Here is a 19,029-nt window from a genome sequence, read left to right as displayed (position 1 = left end):
GAATTATTATTTTTTATTTATTTTTATTTTTTAACATTGAAATTTTTTAATCGTTTTTTAAATGACACGAAATATAAAAAAATAACATATAATATTCTTGAAATACAAAATGAGAATGATATAAACATGTTAGTCGGGAGTTTTACTATTAGAATTATAATATTTGTAGTAACCCTTTTTTTTACTGTTTTTTTTGACATTTTTTTCTACTCCTGCACTAATGTCATTAACCTTATCTTGTTGACTTAACAGAACTGTTACCTGTGTAAAAATAATTTGATACTAGACAGTGAAATCCCAGGCAAAATGAAAAGGACATTTGCAGACAACATCACAAATGAATATAAAGATGAATTGATGGAAAGCAAAGCGCATGTGAAGATTATTACTACCATTGATCATAAACCAACAGATATAGTCGATGAACCCAACAATATCAAAGACGAAACGTATATTGAGCCTGTAAGTGACATCACAATAAAAATCGTGTATGACTCAAAATGGATTAATGATTATTCTGCTGATTACGAACTAAGAGAAGAGAATAGCTACACTATCAAGAGAGAACATGATGAATTGTTTAATGGAACAGATTCAAAATGTTCAAAGTTGTTCAGTGATATTGATAATGTATTATATTCTATGTCACGTTCCATTATTGTCACGTTCCATAATATGCATGTCACGTTCCATAATATGCATTACTTTGTTTTGTTTCCATTATTTAAGAATACGCTGTCGAGTAGAACGTTTGAAATCAGATGTATCAGTTAGTTTTGAGTTTTAGTTTAGAGATTTAGTTTATAGTTTTAGTTTAGACTCTTAGTTTAGAGTATTAGTTTAGAGTTTTAGTTTAGAGCATTAGTTTGGAATTTTAGTTTATAATTTCAGTTAAGAGTTTTAGTTTAGAGTTTTAGATTAGATTGTTAGTTTAGAGTTCTAATTTATAATTTCAGTTTAGAGTTTTAGTTTAGAGTATTAGTTTAGAGTTTTAGTTTAGAGTTTTAGTTTAGAGTTTTAGTTTAGAGTTTTAGTTTAGAATTTTAGTTTAGAGTTTTAGTTTAGAGTTTGAATTTAGAATTTTAGTTGAGAGTTTTAGTTTAGACTATTAGTTTAGGGTTTTAGTTTAGAGTTTTAGTTTAGATTTTTAGTTTAGTTGTAGTTTAGAGTTTTTAGAGTTTTATTTTAGAGTTTTAGTTTAGAGTATTAGTTAAGAGTTTTAGTTTAGAATTTTAGTTTACAGAAACTTCCACGGTGGGTATGACCCCCATAGTGGGTGTACTTTTGGAGCTGCTACAAAAGTCGAATACATTTTAGGCAATGATACAACAGTCTTTAGTCATCGATAATCTCTAAAAAAATCATTACCAAAACAAAGAAACGCTAACAAATTCATAAAAATCCAGAGCAAACTATAGAAATCAATAGCAAACTTTAAAAATTAAGGCCAATCCCTAAAGAATCTTGATTAATACATAGAAATCCTTACGAATTCATAGAAATCTTAGCTGTTACATAGAAATCTGATGGAATTAATAAAAATCATAAGTATTGTATGGAAATCCTCACAATTTGTAGAATCAAGATCATCTCAAGGAATCCACACCAATTCGGAGATATCTTGACAAAACCATATAAAACATATTTGGTCTGTAGAAATCAAGAAATATCCCCTAGAAATTAGAATCAATGCAAGAATATTCAGGAGGAATTCATAGAAACCGTAAGCAATGCTTAGAAATCCTGACCAATTTATAAGAATCAGGGGCATCCCTAGAAATCCAGACCAAACCATAGAAATCCAGATCAAACCAAAGATATTAAGACTTTTTGCTTGCTTTTTGGTTGAAATAATCTATTTAAATTTGCTTAAATTCGGTCTACTTACTTTCAAACAAAATACAACAAGTATCATGTTTCACTATAATAACAAAATTATAATAACAAAAGTAGACAAGGAAAATTCATTTGTAGTCATGGATACGTTTGATTGCGACAACAAAATTTATTCACATTTAAAAGACACAAATACATATACTTCGATGACTCATGACCATACTGATAAGTTTGCAAATAAAATTATAATCGAATTAAAGAATCTAAAACAAAATGGCGAAATCAAACCACAACTGTATAATAAGTTTCTCCCCCGAGGTAGCTTTTGCCCAAAGTTTTACGGTTTACTGAAATTACATAAGCAAGGTATTTTTTTAAGGCTTATTATAGCATTTACGAAAGCCCCTGCTTCCAATATTGAAAAGTGGTTATGCACAGCCTTCAAACCATTGCTTTATTCGCAAAAATTCGGTAGATTTAGTGGAAAAACATAAAAATGCAAGCATTTCTGAAAATACAATAGTAAGTAGTTTTGACATAGTTTCTACGTACACAAATATTGATGTATAAATTTGTGGGCAGTTATTAAAAAATAAAATCGAAGAAAAATATCATGTAATTAAAGATTTAACAACAGGAATAGATTGTAAGGTTTTAATGTCACTAGTCTGAATTGTTAATAAGCATTCAACGTATATTCAGTTGCATAATTCTGTTTATCAATAAAAATGGTCTCCCTATGGGGCACCGCTATCCAGGTTATTAGTGATAATTTATGTAGAACACCTTGAAAACTGGGCCTTATATTCATATTTTTTAAAATATGTCTATTGGGGGCGTTATATGGATGATGTAATATCACTCTGGAATTATTGGGAAAATGAACTTAGGAGCTTTCTAGATTACATTAATACATATAACCGAAATTTACAATTTACCTTAGAAATTGAAAATACAAATAAATTACCGTTTCTGGATGTATTAACTATTCGTAATATGGGGAATATTCGCTTAATGCCCCATACACAAATTTGATCAAAACTGATTTAACTAACTATATTAAAAAACCAGTTAATAATTTCACTCAGCCTGTTACGAATAGACCATCTAGGCTGGCTGCCAAGAAGGCGAGATTAGCTTTAAAAACTTGTCTGTAAGTATTTTTATTTCATTTGAATGAATTGTTCTTTTTCCATTTCATTTGGTGTACCAGTCCTGGTTGAACTTCCTTGAAGTAATGATATTAGGGCTGTTTTAAAAATTAAAAAAAAACTTTTTTCAGTTTTAATGATCGAATTTTAATGTGTTTCTTTTATATTGTTTTTTTTTCTCTTCGTTTGTTTTTCTGAGGACGGCCTATGGATATAGGGTCGAAATATTCATTTGAAAGTTGCGTTCCGCTGTCTTGTATATAGAAAATTCCACGTTGTTTCTACTTATTGTTTATGATGGAAAGGCAGTGTGGTCTTCGTCGCTGTTTATTTTTCTTTTTGTATCATTTAAGAAGTATTCTACATTAAGACTTTATAACCAATTAACAAAACACTAATTGGAACTAATTCTAATGCTAATCCATACCGTGTTTTTTTTAAATACTTTAAGTTTTAACCAGTAGTTGAATATTCTAAGTTTTGCGACTTAACAATGCTTGTGTAGGTTATTACACAATGCTTGTGTATGTACTAGGTTTTTATTTTTAGAAGTGACTTTAAGTTTTAACTATGGTTTAATGTTATATCTAAGCTTTGTGACTTCTAGTAAACACATAAATATTCTTTTGTGTAATAATCCGTTAGTGATTAACAATTCTAAATTGAGTTTGAAAAGGATGATGCAAGAAATTGCTGGCGAGAAACATAATGTTTCTATTCAAGCGACATATCATGCTTAAAGTAAAAAGAGACAAACGAAATTAAAAGTAATTAACCTCTCACTTAAAAATAAGAAAAAAGAATACAGTTATATATACAAAATTGAGTTTATTTTTACTATATATGTAACACTTTATACTTTTTGTGTATTCTAATGTGAATATTTATTTTAGATACAGCCTTAGTTTGTTTTTTTAAATCAAATTTTTCGTAACATCCTTTCGGATCCATTTAAAAGAAAAATTTGAGCCATTTGTGGAAAGTAGCAACTTTCAAAGCCAGTTCAATTGTATCCTGATACTAACAGCTCATACCACCAGACACGAAACCATAAATGGTAAACTAATATTTTGGAAACTGTATGTAGTATTACATAATTTGCTATCAGTTCATCATAAAGTGAGATAAAATCTGAACTAAAATTAGGCCTAGCAAATGTGATACATAGGCTCAAAGGCTTTATATTATTGAAATATGTGAAAATGCTTTGGGTTGGAAAAATATGTGAAAGTTTAAAAACCAAAATTGTTATTTATAATTTATCCAAGGCTTTTTTAACCCCGGAACATAAACGATAAATCAACTACATTACCCAGATAAATTAAATCATTAATGAAAATTAAATTTAAACTCAAATAATTAATAAAGTTTCTAATATAACTTTAAATCAAATGTAAGCAAAAAAGAAAAGAAAAAAAAACACTAATATAATGCTTAAGCACTGGGGGTCAAACTAAAACAGAAGATGCATGTAAGGATGAGGGTGAAAAGAGATTTTTACAGTCTTAAGACAGAAAAAAAGAGAAACAAGGATAAATTCCAAAAATTGATATCCATGGAACAAAGCACATGGCATATATTTGGCCATAAACATGGTCCTACAGAAATCCATTGAAGGTATATGCACAGAATGACCCAAAGATGGCAGTATAAGAACTATGTACAAAATTAAGTTGTTTTAAAAGTAAAATATTGAGAGTTGAGGGCAACTCTTCTCAAAATAGGGAGAATTGTGCTGACGCTTTCTAATTAGGTCAATTTGGAATTTAGTAAAATATTAAGACGCAAATACAAAAGTTTAGAAATACCACTTTTTATTAAGATATGGAACATATTCTGGGAGGTGTATGCTTAATAGGTAATTGAGAAATTACCACTTCCTAGCTATGTGCGTCAGTGGGTCTCGATAAGGTGTGGTTGAGGAAATGTATAAAAGATACATTTTATGGGAAGGGGTTAGGAGATATTAAATTTATGTCGGACTGACCTCTGGTCCGTTGATCTAGAAATACCTTGGAATATTGTCGGATTACTGTAAGTGTATAAGCATCTTATTGTATTATATATTATTGTAGATTTCTGATACTTGCTGTCTCCCTGAGACAACCAGTCCCAGTGGAATATATATTATCAAACCCTGTACTAGTGTGAGTTAACTGAATAAAAGTATTGTATTATAGCCAGCCTCTCTACAATTTACATTCAGTCCCTCAAATATACCCAGCTGGTTAGCCTCATTAGTCAGGTCATAGCCTAAGGCAAGCTACCAAAGTTTAACTACATTAGGGCCATAATTTATCTTCCCTATAAAGGAAGAATAAAGGCAACAACCACAACATCACCTACAACCATAAAACCACATTACCACAATACGTTACAAACCAAAAACTTCCGAAGTACACATTAAAGTACCAACAAAAGTAACATAGACAAGATAAACCACGACTAAACAGCACAAAAAAATCCTAAATAATATGTTTCAAATGAAAAATTTCAAAAATGAGCTTTGAAACATCAAGAAAGGTAATACAGACGAGATAAATCATGACTAAACACTACAAAAACATCCTAAGTCATATGTTTCAAACGAAAAACTTCCAAAATACATTTGAAACATTAACAAAGGTAACAAAGACAATATAATTCAAGACACATCACTACAAAAACATCCGAGGTCATAGGTCTCAAAAGAAAACTTACAAAATACACTTTGAAACACCAAAAGGGGTAACCCAGACAAGATAAACCAAGAAAATAATACAAAAGCACCCTAAATCATTCGTTTCAAACGAAAAACATTCAAAATATGTATTGAAACATATAACAAAGGTAACACCGACAAAATAGAGCCGGACACAACACTACCAAAACATCGTAAGTCATATGCTTAAAAAAAAATTCCAAAATACACTTTGAAACATCAAGAAAGGTTGATTAGACAAGATAAATCATGACATTATGAAAAAAAATACTAAATCATACGTTTCAATTGAAAAACTTCCAAACTATGTTTTGAAACATCAACAGAGGTAACGCAGACAAGGTTAACCATAAAACAACACTACAAAAACATCCATACGTCTCAAGTCATACGTATCAAGTGAAAAACTTCCAAAGGTAAAACAGACAAGATAAACCACAACTTAACACTACAAACACATCCAAAGTTATATGTTTTAAACACAAAACTTCCAAAATACACTTTGAAAAATAAACAAAGGTAATAGAGACAAGATAAATCACGACACAATACTACAAAAACATCCTAAGTCGCACGTTTCAAACGAAAAACTTCCAAAATAGACATGGAAACATCAACAAAGGTAACGCAGTTAAGATACAGCAGAACAAAACACTACACAAACATCCGAAGTCATATGTTTCAAAAGATGAACTTCCTAAATACGCTTTGAAACATCAACAAAGGTAACACAGACAAGATAAACCATGACACAACATAAAAAAATATCCCAAGTCATATGTTTCAAATGAAAAGCTTCCAAAATACGCTATGAAACATTAACAAAGGTGACACAGACAGGATAAACCGCGACAAAATATTAAAAAAAAAACAGTCCTACGTTTCTAATAAAAAACTTTGAAAATACACTTTGAAAGCACAAACAGAGATAACACAGACAACATAAACCATACAACAACACAACAAAACATCCAAAGTCATAAATATCAACGAAAACTTCCAAAATAAATTTTGAACCACCAACAAAGGTAACCTAGAAATGATAAACCACATCATAAAACTACAAAAATATCCTAAGTCATACGTTTCAAATGAAAATGTTCCAAAATACGCTATGAAACATTAACAAAGGTAACACAGATAGGATAAACCGCGACATAACATTACAAAAAAACCCAAGTCATACGTTTTAAATGAAAAACTTCCAAAATATGCTTTGAAACATCAACATAGGTAACGCAGACAAGATTAACCATACAACAACACTACAAAAACTTCCATACGTATCAAGTCATACGTATCAAATGCAAAACTTCCAAAGGTAAAACAGACAAGATAAACCACTACATAACGCTACAAAACATCCTAAGTCATATGTTTTAAAAGAAAAACTTCCAAAATACACTTTGAAACATCAACAGACGTAATACAGACAAGATAAACAACGACACAACACTACAAAAACATCCTAAGTCGCACGTTTCGAACGAAAAACTTCCAAAATATACATTTAAACATCAACAGAGGTAACGCAGCTAAGATACAGTAGAACAAAACACTACACAAACATCCGAAGTCATATGTTTCAAACTAAGAACTTCCAAAATACGCTTTTAAACATCAACAAAGGTAAAACAGACAAGATAAACCCTGACACAACATAAAAATAACATCTTAAGTCATCCGTTTCAAATGAAAAACTTCCAAAATGCACAATGAAACATTAACAAAGGTAACACAGACAGGATAAACCACGACAAAACATTACAAAAAAAACCAAGTCAATCGTTTCAAATGAAAAACTTCGAAAATACACTTTGAAAGCACCAACAGAGGTAACACAGACAAGATAAACCATAAAACAACACAACAAAAATATCCCAAGTCCTACATATCAAACAAATAACTTCCAAAATAAACTTTGAACCACAGACATAGGTAACATAGAATTGGTAAACTGCAACAAAACACTATAAAAACATCGTCGCTCATACGTTTCAAACGAAAAGATTCCATAATACACTTTGAAAAACTAACACAGGTTGTACATATCAGACAAACCACGAGACAACGCTGCAAAATAACATCCAAAGTCATACGTTTTAGAAGAAAAAAATTCCAAAATACACTTTAAAACACCAGCAAAGGTAAAACAGGCAAGATAAACCGTGACAAAACACTACAAAAATATCCCAAGTTATACATTTCATCGAAAAGCTTCCAAAACACAATTTGGAACAGCAAGAAAGGTCACACAGACAAGATAAACAATGAAGCAACACTACAAGAGCATCCTAAGTCATGCGTTTCAACAAAACAATTCCAAAATGCACTTTTAAAAAATCATAAAGGTAAATCAGACAAGATAAATCACGACACAACACTATAGAAACATCCTAAGTCATAACTTTGAAACGAAAAAAATCCAAAATATATATTGAACTATTAACGAAGGTAATGCTGACAAGATAAAGCAGGATACAACACTACAAAAATGTCGTAAGTCATATGTTTCAAACAAAAACTTTCTAAATTCGCTTTGACACATCAACAAAGGTAATAAAGACAAGATAAACCACGACAAGATCTTACAAAAAAACATGCTTAGTCACACGTTTCAAATGAAAAACTTACAAAAAACGCTTTGAAGAAACAACAAAGGTAACATAGACAGGATAAATCACGAAAAGACATTACAAAAAGCATCCTAAGTCATACGTTTCAAACGAAAAACTTCCAAATCCATTTTGAAAGCACCAACAAAGGCAATACAGACAAGAAAACCCATAAAACAAAACTACAAAAATAGCCTAAGTCACACGTAGCAAACGAAAAACTTCCAAAATACACTTTGAAACACCAACAAAGGTAGCAATGATAAGATAAACCACGAAATTTCACTAAAAAGCATCCTAAGTCATATGTTTCAAATGAAATACCTCCAAAATACACTTTGAAAAACTAACAAAGATAAACCAGACAAGAAGAAACGTGACAAAAAACTAAAAAAAAAATCCTAAGTCAATATGTTCCAAACTAAACATTTCCAAGATACACTTTGAAACACTAAAAAAGATAACACTGATAAGTTAAACCACAGGACAACACTACAAAAACATCCTAAGTCACACGTTTCAAATGAAAAACTTCTAAAATTCACTTTACAACATCAACCAAGGTAATACAGACAAGATAAACCATGACAAAACACTACACAAAACCCATACGTTTCAACGAAAATCTTCCAAAATACACTTTGAAACATCAACAAAGATAACACAGACAAGATAAACCACGACGAAACTATACAAAAATATCCTAAGTCACACGTTTCAAATGTAAAACTTCCAAAATATGCATTGAAACATCAACAAAGGTAACGCAGACAAGGTACAGCAGGATATAAAACATCCGAAGTCTTACGTGTCAAGCAAAAACTACGAAAATGAACTTTAAAAAACCAACAAAGGTAACATAAACAAGATAAACCACGATGAAACACTACAAAAACATCCTAAATCATATGCTTCAAACGAAAAATTTCCAAAATACACTTTGAAAACTAACAAAGGTAGCACACATCAGATAAACCCTGACAACACTACAAAAACATCCTAAGTCATATTTTTCATACGAAAAACTTCCAAAATGTACTTAAAAACACCAACAATGGTAACATACACAAGATAAACCACGACACCACACTACAAAAAATCGAAAACTTCCAAACGAAAAACTTCCAATTAAAACGTTGAAACGCTAACAAAGGTAACACAGACAAGATAAACCACGACACGACATTACAAAAACCATCCAAAGTCATACGTTTCAAATAAAAAACATCCAAAATTCGCTTTGAAACATCAACAAATGTAACACAGACAGGATAAACCACGACACGACATTACAAAAAGCATCCTAAGTCACACATTTTAAATTTCCAAAATACACTTTGAGAGCACCAACAAAGGTAACACAGACAAGATAAAACATAACACAACACTACAAAAAGATACTAAGTAATACCTATCAAACGATAAACTCCCAAGATACACTTTGAAACACCAACAAAGGTAAAATAGATAAAATTAACCACGACGCAACACTACAAAAACTACCCAAGTCATACGTTTCAAACAACAAACTTCCAAATAACACTTTGAAACACTAACAAAGGTAACATAGACGATATAAACCACGAAACAACGCTACAAAAACATTTTAAGTCATACCTTCCAAAAGAAAAGTTCCAAAATACACTTCAAGACACCAATAAAGGTGAAGCAGACAAGACAAACCACAACAAAACACTACAAAAACATCCTAAGTAATACGTTTCAACAAAAAACTTCCAAAATACACTTTGAAACAGCAAGAAAGGTAACACAGACAAGATAAACCACGTCACAACACTAAAAAATATATTCTAAGTCAAACGTTTCAAACCAAAAACTTCCAAAATATGGATTGAAAGCACAAACCAAGGTAACAAAGACATGCTAGCCATAACACAGCACTACAAAAAAATCCTAAGTCATAGTATCAAGACATTTTTATAGTAAAGAGAGGTGTGGGTACAATGTATTTTTATTTTTAATTTTTTTGTTTAGACCAGGGCACTTCGTATCGAAGGAGATGTCGTAGAAACTTCGAACAGGGTTCATTCGATTGCAAATAGAAAGGGCTGGTGCCCTTTTTATTAGTTGAAAGTTATTGGCTGGCAACTAATCCTCCTCCCACTCCCACCCTCCCATTTGCCCATTCTATTTAAAAACTAAATGTTTCCTTAAAATTAAATCAAAATGTCCTTTGTTAATGCTAAATCCCAACAAGGTATCTCAGAAGTATCCCAAGAACGACTGTGGGTATTGTGTTCAAATTTTCGGGGCTTCTTCTGGTATTAAAATTTAACCAAATCAAAATAGCATAAGTGTATCCAAGCTATCAAAGAAAGTAGACAGATTTTTTTGCGAATTGTATCAAGTTTTCTATTTCAGGTCAACTAGAGAAAGTAAGCTATGAAAGAAATTAAACAGATTTTTTTTGCGAATTGTATCAAGTTTTCAATTTCAGGTCAACTAGAGGAGGTATGAAAATAAATTAAACACTAATATTTGTGTCCAGATTTTTAAAAGGGCGTTTGTTGTTAAAAATTGCGGAAAAATTTTCTCCAGCATAAAAATAGCAGGCCAAACTATAAAGTCTTAAAAAAAACGGAAAGATTTAAACTATTATTTTCTTTTTCCCTGAAAAGACTGTGTCAATATAAAATGAACAAAGATTAATTAAAAAACTTTTTCCACAAGGTAAGTTTTTCAAAGAAAAGTAAAGAACTCCATTAATCCAAAAATGAAGAAAAATTAAATCAAATAATCTACCAAGTGTGAAACTACCACCAATCAGTATCGATAAATAAATGAAATCAGAAACGAAAAGAAATTACAATAAATAACCTAGTCAAACTCAAAACGAGCAGAAATTAACATGAGTAGGGCTGCAAATCCCCTTTGCCTTCCCAAGGCCAGAACATAATTTGCATTTTTTTAGCATGATATTTTTTAATCAAAATGTTCATATTATTTGAATTATTAAAGTTATAAAAGAAAAAACATTTATAATTTTTGTCAGTAAAGTGCAAATTACGTTGTGGCCTTGGTAAGGTCTAGGGCGTTCGAGCCGTACTCGTGTTAATTTCTGCTCGTTTTGAGTTTGAGTCATGTTTTCACAACCCAACCATCCGTGATACACCGTGTTGATTCACACCACCGTGCCACGCTATTAATGGCTCACTGGCTACCTCTACCACCACCTCATAATTCCTTTTTCATATGTTTTCCAGACGTTTTCTTGCTAAAAATCATGCATCCAATCCATTGATTTCGGTTTTTGTTAGCCTCCCAAAACACTTCACATCACCACGCCATTGCGCATCCGTCCCCTACCATCTACGTTACATCCACCACCACCCTTAGGACATTTTCAACCTTTTTCTTACAAAAAAGCTTATAAATCTAAAATTTCATACTTCTCCTTATTTCCAATGTTTTTTTTTAATTAGCTACATGGTGGCACCCTGTGACACCAGTCATCATACTTTGAGCGTTTATTAACGCTTGAATACCCCCAATAGATATTTTTTAAATTTCTATTGCTATTATTTTCTGACAATTCACAAGTTGTGCCACACTATTACTGACCAACTGGCACCCTCTATCACCCTTTATCTTTCCCAAGACATTCTCCTGATATTTTCTTGTTAAAAATAATGCATTTAATCCATTCATTCATGTTTTGCAGCCCAATACTATCCTAATACCTCCCAAAACATTTCAAACCATTATGGCGTTATGTACCTGGCCCTGCGACACCCAAGTTTTACTAGTCATAATATTTAAGCATGATCAACCCATTAACCACAAAAAAATAAGCTTATAAATCCAAAATTGAACACTTGTTTTTATTTGAGCAACAGGACTTAGTATTTCATTGTTAGAATATGATAGTTAAAGGCAATTCACGCCACTTAGAATTTAAACCATTTCTTGAACGTCCCATCTCGTTATTTCCAATGGTTTTATAAAAATTTGCTACATCATTCCAAAGGCATTCTCCTGATATTTTCTTGTAAGAAAATCATGCATTCAATCCATTGATTCATGTTTTTACAGGCCAACCCTATCATCATACCTCCCGAAACACTTTACAACACCACTTCATTATGTGCCTGGCCCCACGACACCCCTGTGGTATCCGTCATCATCCCTAGAGCATTTTCAGCCCTTTCTCCACAAAAAATAAGCTTATAGATCTAAAATCGAACACTGTTTTTATTTTAATAGCAGGACTTGGCATATCATTTTAAAATGTGATAGTCCAGGGCCATTCACGCCACTTAGAATTCAAACATTTCTTGAACGAGCCTTCTCCTTATTTCCAAAGGTTTTATGAAAATTGACAGCATGGTGGTACCCTGCGACATCCGTCAACATCATTTAAGCGTTTTCTAACGCTTGACTACCCCAGTGGATGTATTTTCTTACATTTTCATTGCTATTATTTTCCGGCTATTCCAAACCTTTGTCACACTATTACTGATCCACTGGCACCCTCTACCACCCCCTCATCATTACCAAGGCATTTTCCTGGTATTTTCTTGTTAAAAATCTTGTATTCAATCCATAGGTTCATGTTTTGGCAACCCAACCCTCCGTGATACACCATTTTGATTCACACCATCGTGCTAATCAATCCATTACTTCATGTTTTCGCAGGCCAAACCTATCTTGATGCCTCCCAAAACACCTCACACCACCACATGATACATCTTGTCGATTCGAAATTTCGTGCCACGCAATTACTGGCCACATGGCACTCCCTACTAACCATTCAAAATTCCTAAGACACTTCCCAGAGATTTTTTTTGTTTAATATCCCACATCCCTTACAGCCCTTGCCCTACGGGCTAGGGGGATTTTTTATCCTCAAAGACATAATATCCGAATCTTTCAAATACGTTGAACAAAATGGTTATCACAAAATTTTCATTAAAAGTGTTTGGGGAAATGAAGGGCGTGAGGGGGGGGGGTCATTTACCCTCTGAGACCTTTCAAATAACAAAAAGGACACTATACCTCTCAATTTCCAATCGAATGAGCCCTTTTTGAAGTTTTTACGACAACGCTTTCTATAAAAACCTTATATACCCCCAGGGAATAACTTACAACCCTTGCCCTAATGGCTCTGGGGGGCAGGTTGTTATTTTCAAAGACACAATTTCCAAATCTTTCAACTTGGTTGATCAGAATGGCTATATGAAAATATTGATTGGAAGTCTTTGGGGAAATGACGGGCGAAGGGGGATTATCCCTTCTATTAATCTTGACTGCTAAAAAGGGCACCAGCCCTCTCAATTTCCAATTGAATGAGGCCTTTTGGAAGTTTCTACGACAACACTTTCTATAAAAACCTTATACGCCCCCAGGGCAAACTAAAAACCTTAGCACTGAGGTCTGTAGGAGAGTTGTCATCCTCAAAGACATAATTTCCGGACCATTCGACTAAGTTGAACCAAATGGCTATATCAAAATGTTGATCAGAAAAGTTTGGGGAAATAAAGGGCGTGGGAGGGCATTAACCCTCCGATCACTTTCAACTATTAATAAGGGCACTAGCCTTCTCAATTTCCAATGGAATGAGCCTTTTCTGAAGTTTCTACGACAATTCTTAAAAAAAAATCTTATATGCCACCAGGGCATAACTTACAACCTTTGCCCTGAGGAGTGTTCGGTGGGGGGGGGGGTTGTCATCCTTGAAGACATAATTTCTAGACCTTTCAACTACGTTTAAAAAAATGGCTCACTCAGAATTTTAATTGGATGTGTTTGGGAAAAGGATGGGCGTGGGGGAGTTTGTTGCCCTCCAATCACTTTCGACTATTAAAAAGGGTACTAGTGTTCTCAATTTCCAATCGAATGAGCCCTTTTTGAAGTTTCTACGACAATACTTTCTATAAAAACCTTTTACGCCCAGGGCAAACTCCCAACCTTAGCCCTGAGGGCTGTAGGGGGGTTGTCATCCTCAAAGGCATACTTCCCGGACCCTTCAACTATGTTGAACAAAATGGTTATATCAAAATTTTGATCAGAAGTATTTGCGGAAAGGAAGGTTTTTTTTTGGGGGGGGGGGTATTCGCCTTCCCACCACTTTCGAATATTAATAAGGGCACTCGTCCTCTCAATTTCCAATGGAATGAACCTTTTTTGAAGTTTCTGTGACAATTCTTTTGATACAAATTTTATATACCCCCAGGGCATAGCTTACAACCTTGAATTGGCGCTTTACTGAAACCAAATTTTATGACAAATATTTTCTTTTGTACTTAGTATTGAAAATAAACAATAAAATTATAGTAAAATTTTAAACTGATGAGCATTCCGCAATTAATATCATTATACATCCAAAATGCAGTTTAATTTATTAGTGCTTTCTAAAGTTGTTCAAGGCGAATATAGTTTCACTACGAACAAGAGTTTGGATACTGCCCTTTTCCTTAACTGTAAATAAAAACCAAAAGCCTACTGCGTCATTGGCGTATAGCTGAAAACGAATTATATTACAAATATTTTCTTTTCCAGTTCTTACAGCATTGAAAATAAAAATAAAATTACAGTGAAATAAATTCTTGAACTAATGAATCTTTCAACAATTAATATCATTATACATCAAATATTCAATTTGATGTTGTTTATACTTTCCAAGACTGTTCAAGACGATTCCAGTTTTCAGTAAAGTGCCAATGAAACAGGAGGTTTTAGACTTTTATAGTGAGATAAGGAGGCAATACCCAAAATCTTGTTTGTAGTGATTTTTATTCGTTTCAAGCTTGATTCGCATATTCAATTTAAGTTTAACTCGTTTTAAGATTTATTTATTCATTAATATTAATATCTATTTTATGTTTGTTTGCATTAATTGTTTATTTAATTTCTGTTCGTTTTAAGTTTCATTTATGCTTCAATAGCAAAATATTTTTCACTTTCAGCTTGATTTTGATATTCAATCTAAACATTACTCGCTTTAAGATCTATTTATTCATTTATATTATTACTTGTTGTATGTTTTTTGCTATGATTGTTTATTTAATTTCTGTTCGTTTTGAGTTTCATTTATTCTGTAATAGTAATAACTGGTCGTTTTGAGTTAGAAATTTAATATTTATTTGTATCAACTGAGCTTAAGTTTAAAATGAACATTAATTTTCTTTGAAAAACTTATTTTTCGGAAGGTATTTTTCTATCTAATTTGTGTTCGTTTTTTATTGCAAAAAGTTTCCAAGTTTTTTAAAATTCCTCATGTTCAAAATCAAACTTGAAAAAAAAAATCAGAAAAAATCAGATGTTCGTCAAAGTACTGTAACCGGTATCAATTTTTTTATCGGATGGTTTTGACTCTTTAAAAGTGAACTAGAGCTTTCTATTTTCAGTCAAATGAGCCCTCTTTGAAGTTTATACGAGCATCCGTTCTATAATAAACATATATACCCCCAGAGTATAACTTACAACGTCTGTCCCTGGGCCGTGGGGGTTTGTGTCGACCTCGGAGTTTTAATATCTGATAAATGAACTATTTTTAACAAAATGGTCATTAAAATTTTTATCGGATGGGTTTATCCATCTGATAAACCCAAAGATGTGGAGGGCGGGAGGGGATAGTTGCCCTCCGATCTTTTTTTACTCTGAGAAAATGAACTAGCACTTTACATTTCTACTAAAATGAGCCCTCTCTGAAGTTTATACGAGCATCCCTTTCATGAGAACCATATACAATCACAGGAAATAGCTTACAATACCTGCCCCCGGCTCCTGGGGGGTTGTGTTGAAACTGGAGTTTTTTTTATCTAATCTTTGAACTATTTTAAAAAATGGCTTTCTCAAAATTTTTATCAGATCGGATTGGACAAAAAAAGGGTAGGGGGGGGGGCTAGGGGCCCACCGATCTCTTTTGACTCTTAAACATTTAACTAGAACTTTAAATTTCCATTTAAATAAGCCCTCTCTGAATTTCATACGATCATCCCTTTTATAAGAACTATATATGCCCCCAGGACATAACTTGCAATGCCTGCCCCCGGGCCCTGGGTGGTTGTGTTGACAGCGAAGTTTTTGTTATCTAATCTGTTAGCTGTTTTTAACAAAATGGCTATCTCGAAATTTTTATCGCATGTATTTGGAGGAAAAGGGATGTGGAAGTTAGTTTCCCTCTGATCTCTTTTGACTCTTAAAAACAGTGAACTAGAACTTTCAATTTCCAATCAAATGAGCCCTCTCTGAAGTTTATACGAGCATATCTTCCACAACAGCTGTATATGCCCTCCAGGCATAACTTACAACGCTTACCCCGGGCCCTGATGGGTTGTGTCGACCCCGGAGTTTTTATTATATGATCCTTGAATCCTTTTAAAAAAAATTGCTCACTCAAAGTTTTTAATTTTTATAAAACCATTGGAAATAAGAAGAAGGCTCGTTCAAGAAATGTTTTGAAATCTAACTGGTGTGAATTGCCTTGGACTGTCACATTCTAACAATGATATGCTAAGTCCTAATGTTCAGATAAAAACAGTTTTCGATTTTATATTTGTAAGCTTTTTTGTGGGGAAAGGTATGAACATGCTCTATAGATGATGACTGATGCTACTTAAGTTTCGTGGGGCCAGACACATAATGCTGTGGTTGTTTGAAATGTTTTGGGAGGTATCATGATAGTATCGGCCTGCGAAAACATGAATGAATGGATTAAATGCATGATGTTTAACAAGAAAATATCAGGAGAATTTCTTGGGAATGATGAGGGGGTGGTAGTGGGTGCCAGTTGGTCAGTAATAGTTAGGCACAAGTTGTGAACTGTCGGAAAATAATAACAATAGACCATAAAAAATGTATTCATAGGGGGTATTCAAGCGTTAGAAAAATGCTAAAATGATGATGATGGGTGTCACAGGGTGCTACCACGTAGCAAATTTTTAAAAATGCATCGGAAATAAGGAGAAGGATCGTTCAAGAACTTTTCTAAATTCTTAGTGGCGTGAATTGCCTTGGACTGTCACATTCTAACAATGAAAAGCTATTCCCGCTATTAGAGTATAACTGTGTTCAATTTCAGATTTATAAAATATTTTGTAGGAAAAAGGTTGACAATGTCCTAAGGATGATGTTGAATGTCACGTGGATAACAGGGGACAAATTCCTAATGGCGGGGTTGTGTGAAGTATTTTGGGAGGCATCATGACAAAGTTGGCTTGGAAAACATGAATGAATGGATTGGATGCATGATTTTAAACAAGAAAATGTCTTAGGAATTATGAGTTGGTGGTAGAGGGTGCCAGTGGGCCATTAATAGTGTGGATCGGTGGTGTGAATCGATATAGTGTATCACGGAGGGTTGGGATGTGAAAACCTAAATCAATGCTGAATCTCAATCAGCTAAGTCAAATATATTGCAATTTTACTCTCAACTTGTAGAAGATCGTCAGGTGAAATTTACTTTTTTTTTAAACGCGGGTCAAGATATGTGGCAATTGCGACGGGTGTGACTTGACCAAGATTTATAAACCTACAATGTATTTTATTCAGCAAATCCTTTCAAAGGTCGTCAGTAACATCTGAGAACCCACCAAAAAAATATCTGAACAAGATGGCGTGTCAAAATCTTAGACCAAGATAGGACTTTCGAGATGGGGGATAGCTTTTAGAAGTGAGCTCAATAGTTGCCTCTTCAAAGGTTGTAAGCACCGCAATCACGTTTGAAATAACACCCCACTCACTATCAATGAGTAGGAGGTCCACTTTATCAAAAAGCGCAAGCGAACTTGTTACCGACTCTGTAAAATCTTGTAGACCACGCAACATAGTGAGAAGTGAATTCCATCTAGTGGTCACGTCAGGTTTTAGTTCTTTGGTGCAAACATTGTCAAAAGAGATTTGAAACTGGCGCAACTTGTCGGTAGCTACATCACTACGTCTAAAAAAAAACTGACAATATTTCTAGCCTTTTGGACAAGAGGCAAAAATTCAGCAGTATCATTAATAGCACCCCCCCCCCCCATTTAATTTAGAGTATTTGTGAGGCACGAAACTTGTGTCCATCCTGTACCTACTTGGGATGCAGCATCCTTTACGGCCCAAACTACATTTGCTCCATTATCAGTTACCGCAGCAACTACCTTTTCCTTGATCCCACACTCAGCGGCAATTTTCATAAGGTGAGCCTTATAGCATCAACAGTATATATATTTTTTCAGACTGAGAAAATTCCCCCTTTCTGATCGGCTAGTTAAGCTTTGTTAACATTCAAAATCCGAACCTTTCATTATAACATTTTTGTTGTGAACTTTTCATCCTCAGTTGGTAATAATTCACATGTATCTGACTCGGGAGCCGAAATTGAATTCTTGCGAAAAATATGCCAGGGTAAGATGTAAGAAAAAGATAAATCAAATCAATTATAGAAGAAAGAATTCAAATCTGCAAAGAATCTCGAAGATATACGCTGAAAATTTGCAGAATTTTCATGTGGTGGATTTTCCGCGGAGAATATAGGGGGTTAGTGACCCCTAAAAAATATCGGTTTCGATAATACGTTTCGATACTCGATATAGATATTTGGTCCGATATAACGATATATCAATATTGATATCAAATATCACCCAACACTGCTCCAAACATTTTTCAAACAGTTCATGGTAACAAAGTGTCAGTAAGAAGCAATTCGGCTCAATAAAACTTTTTCCACAAAATAAGTTTTTCAAAAAAAAGTAAAGAAATCCATTAAACCAAAAATGAACAA

The 19,029-nt window shown here is 33.2% G+C and overlaps 1 protein-coding gene across 1 annotated transcript in view; it reads left to right on the top strand.

Annotated features, from left to right (window-relative positions):
- Positions 1 to 306: 306 nt before the first annotated feature.
- Positions 307 to 19,029, top strand: part of LOC148943111 (uncharacterized) — an 80,720-nt gene continuing 61,997 nt past the window's right edge. Inside the window, exon 1 of the mRNA XM_089102438.1 lies at positions 307 to 488. Coding sequence (XP_088958564.1) covers positions 307 to 488 — 182 coding nt within the window. The remainder of the gene's footprint in view (positions 489 to 19,029) is intronic.

This window comes from Artemia sp. Qi Xiang Cuo, chromosome 16 (assembly GCF_049724085.1).
Source record: "Artemia sp. Qi Xiang Cuo chromosome 16, ASM4972408v1, whole genome shotgun sequence".
Taxonomy (NCBI): domain Eukaryota; kingdom Metazoa; phylum Arthropoda; class Branchiopoda; order Anostraca; family Artemiidae; genus Artemia; species Artemia sp. Qi Xiang Cuo.
Note: the sequence above shows the minus strand (reverse complement) of the source record. Positions and strands in the feature narration are given on the sequence as shown.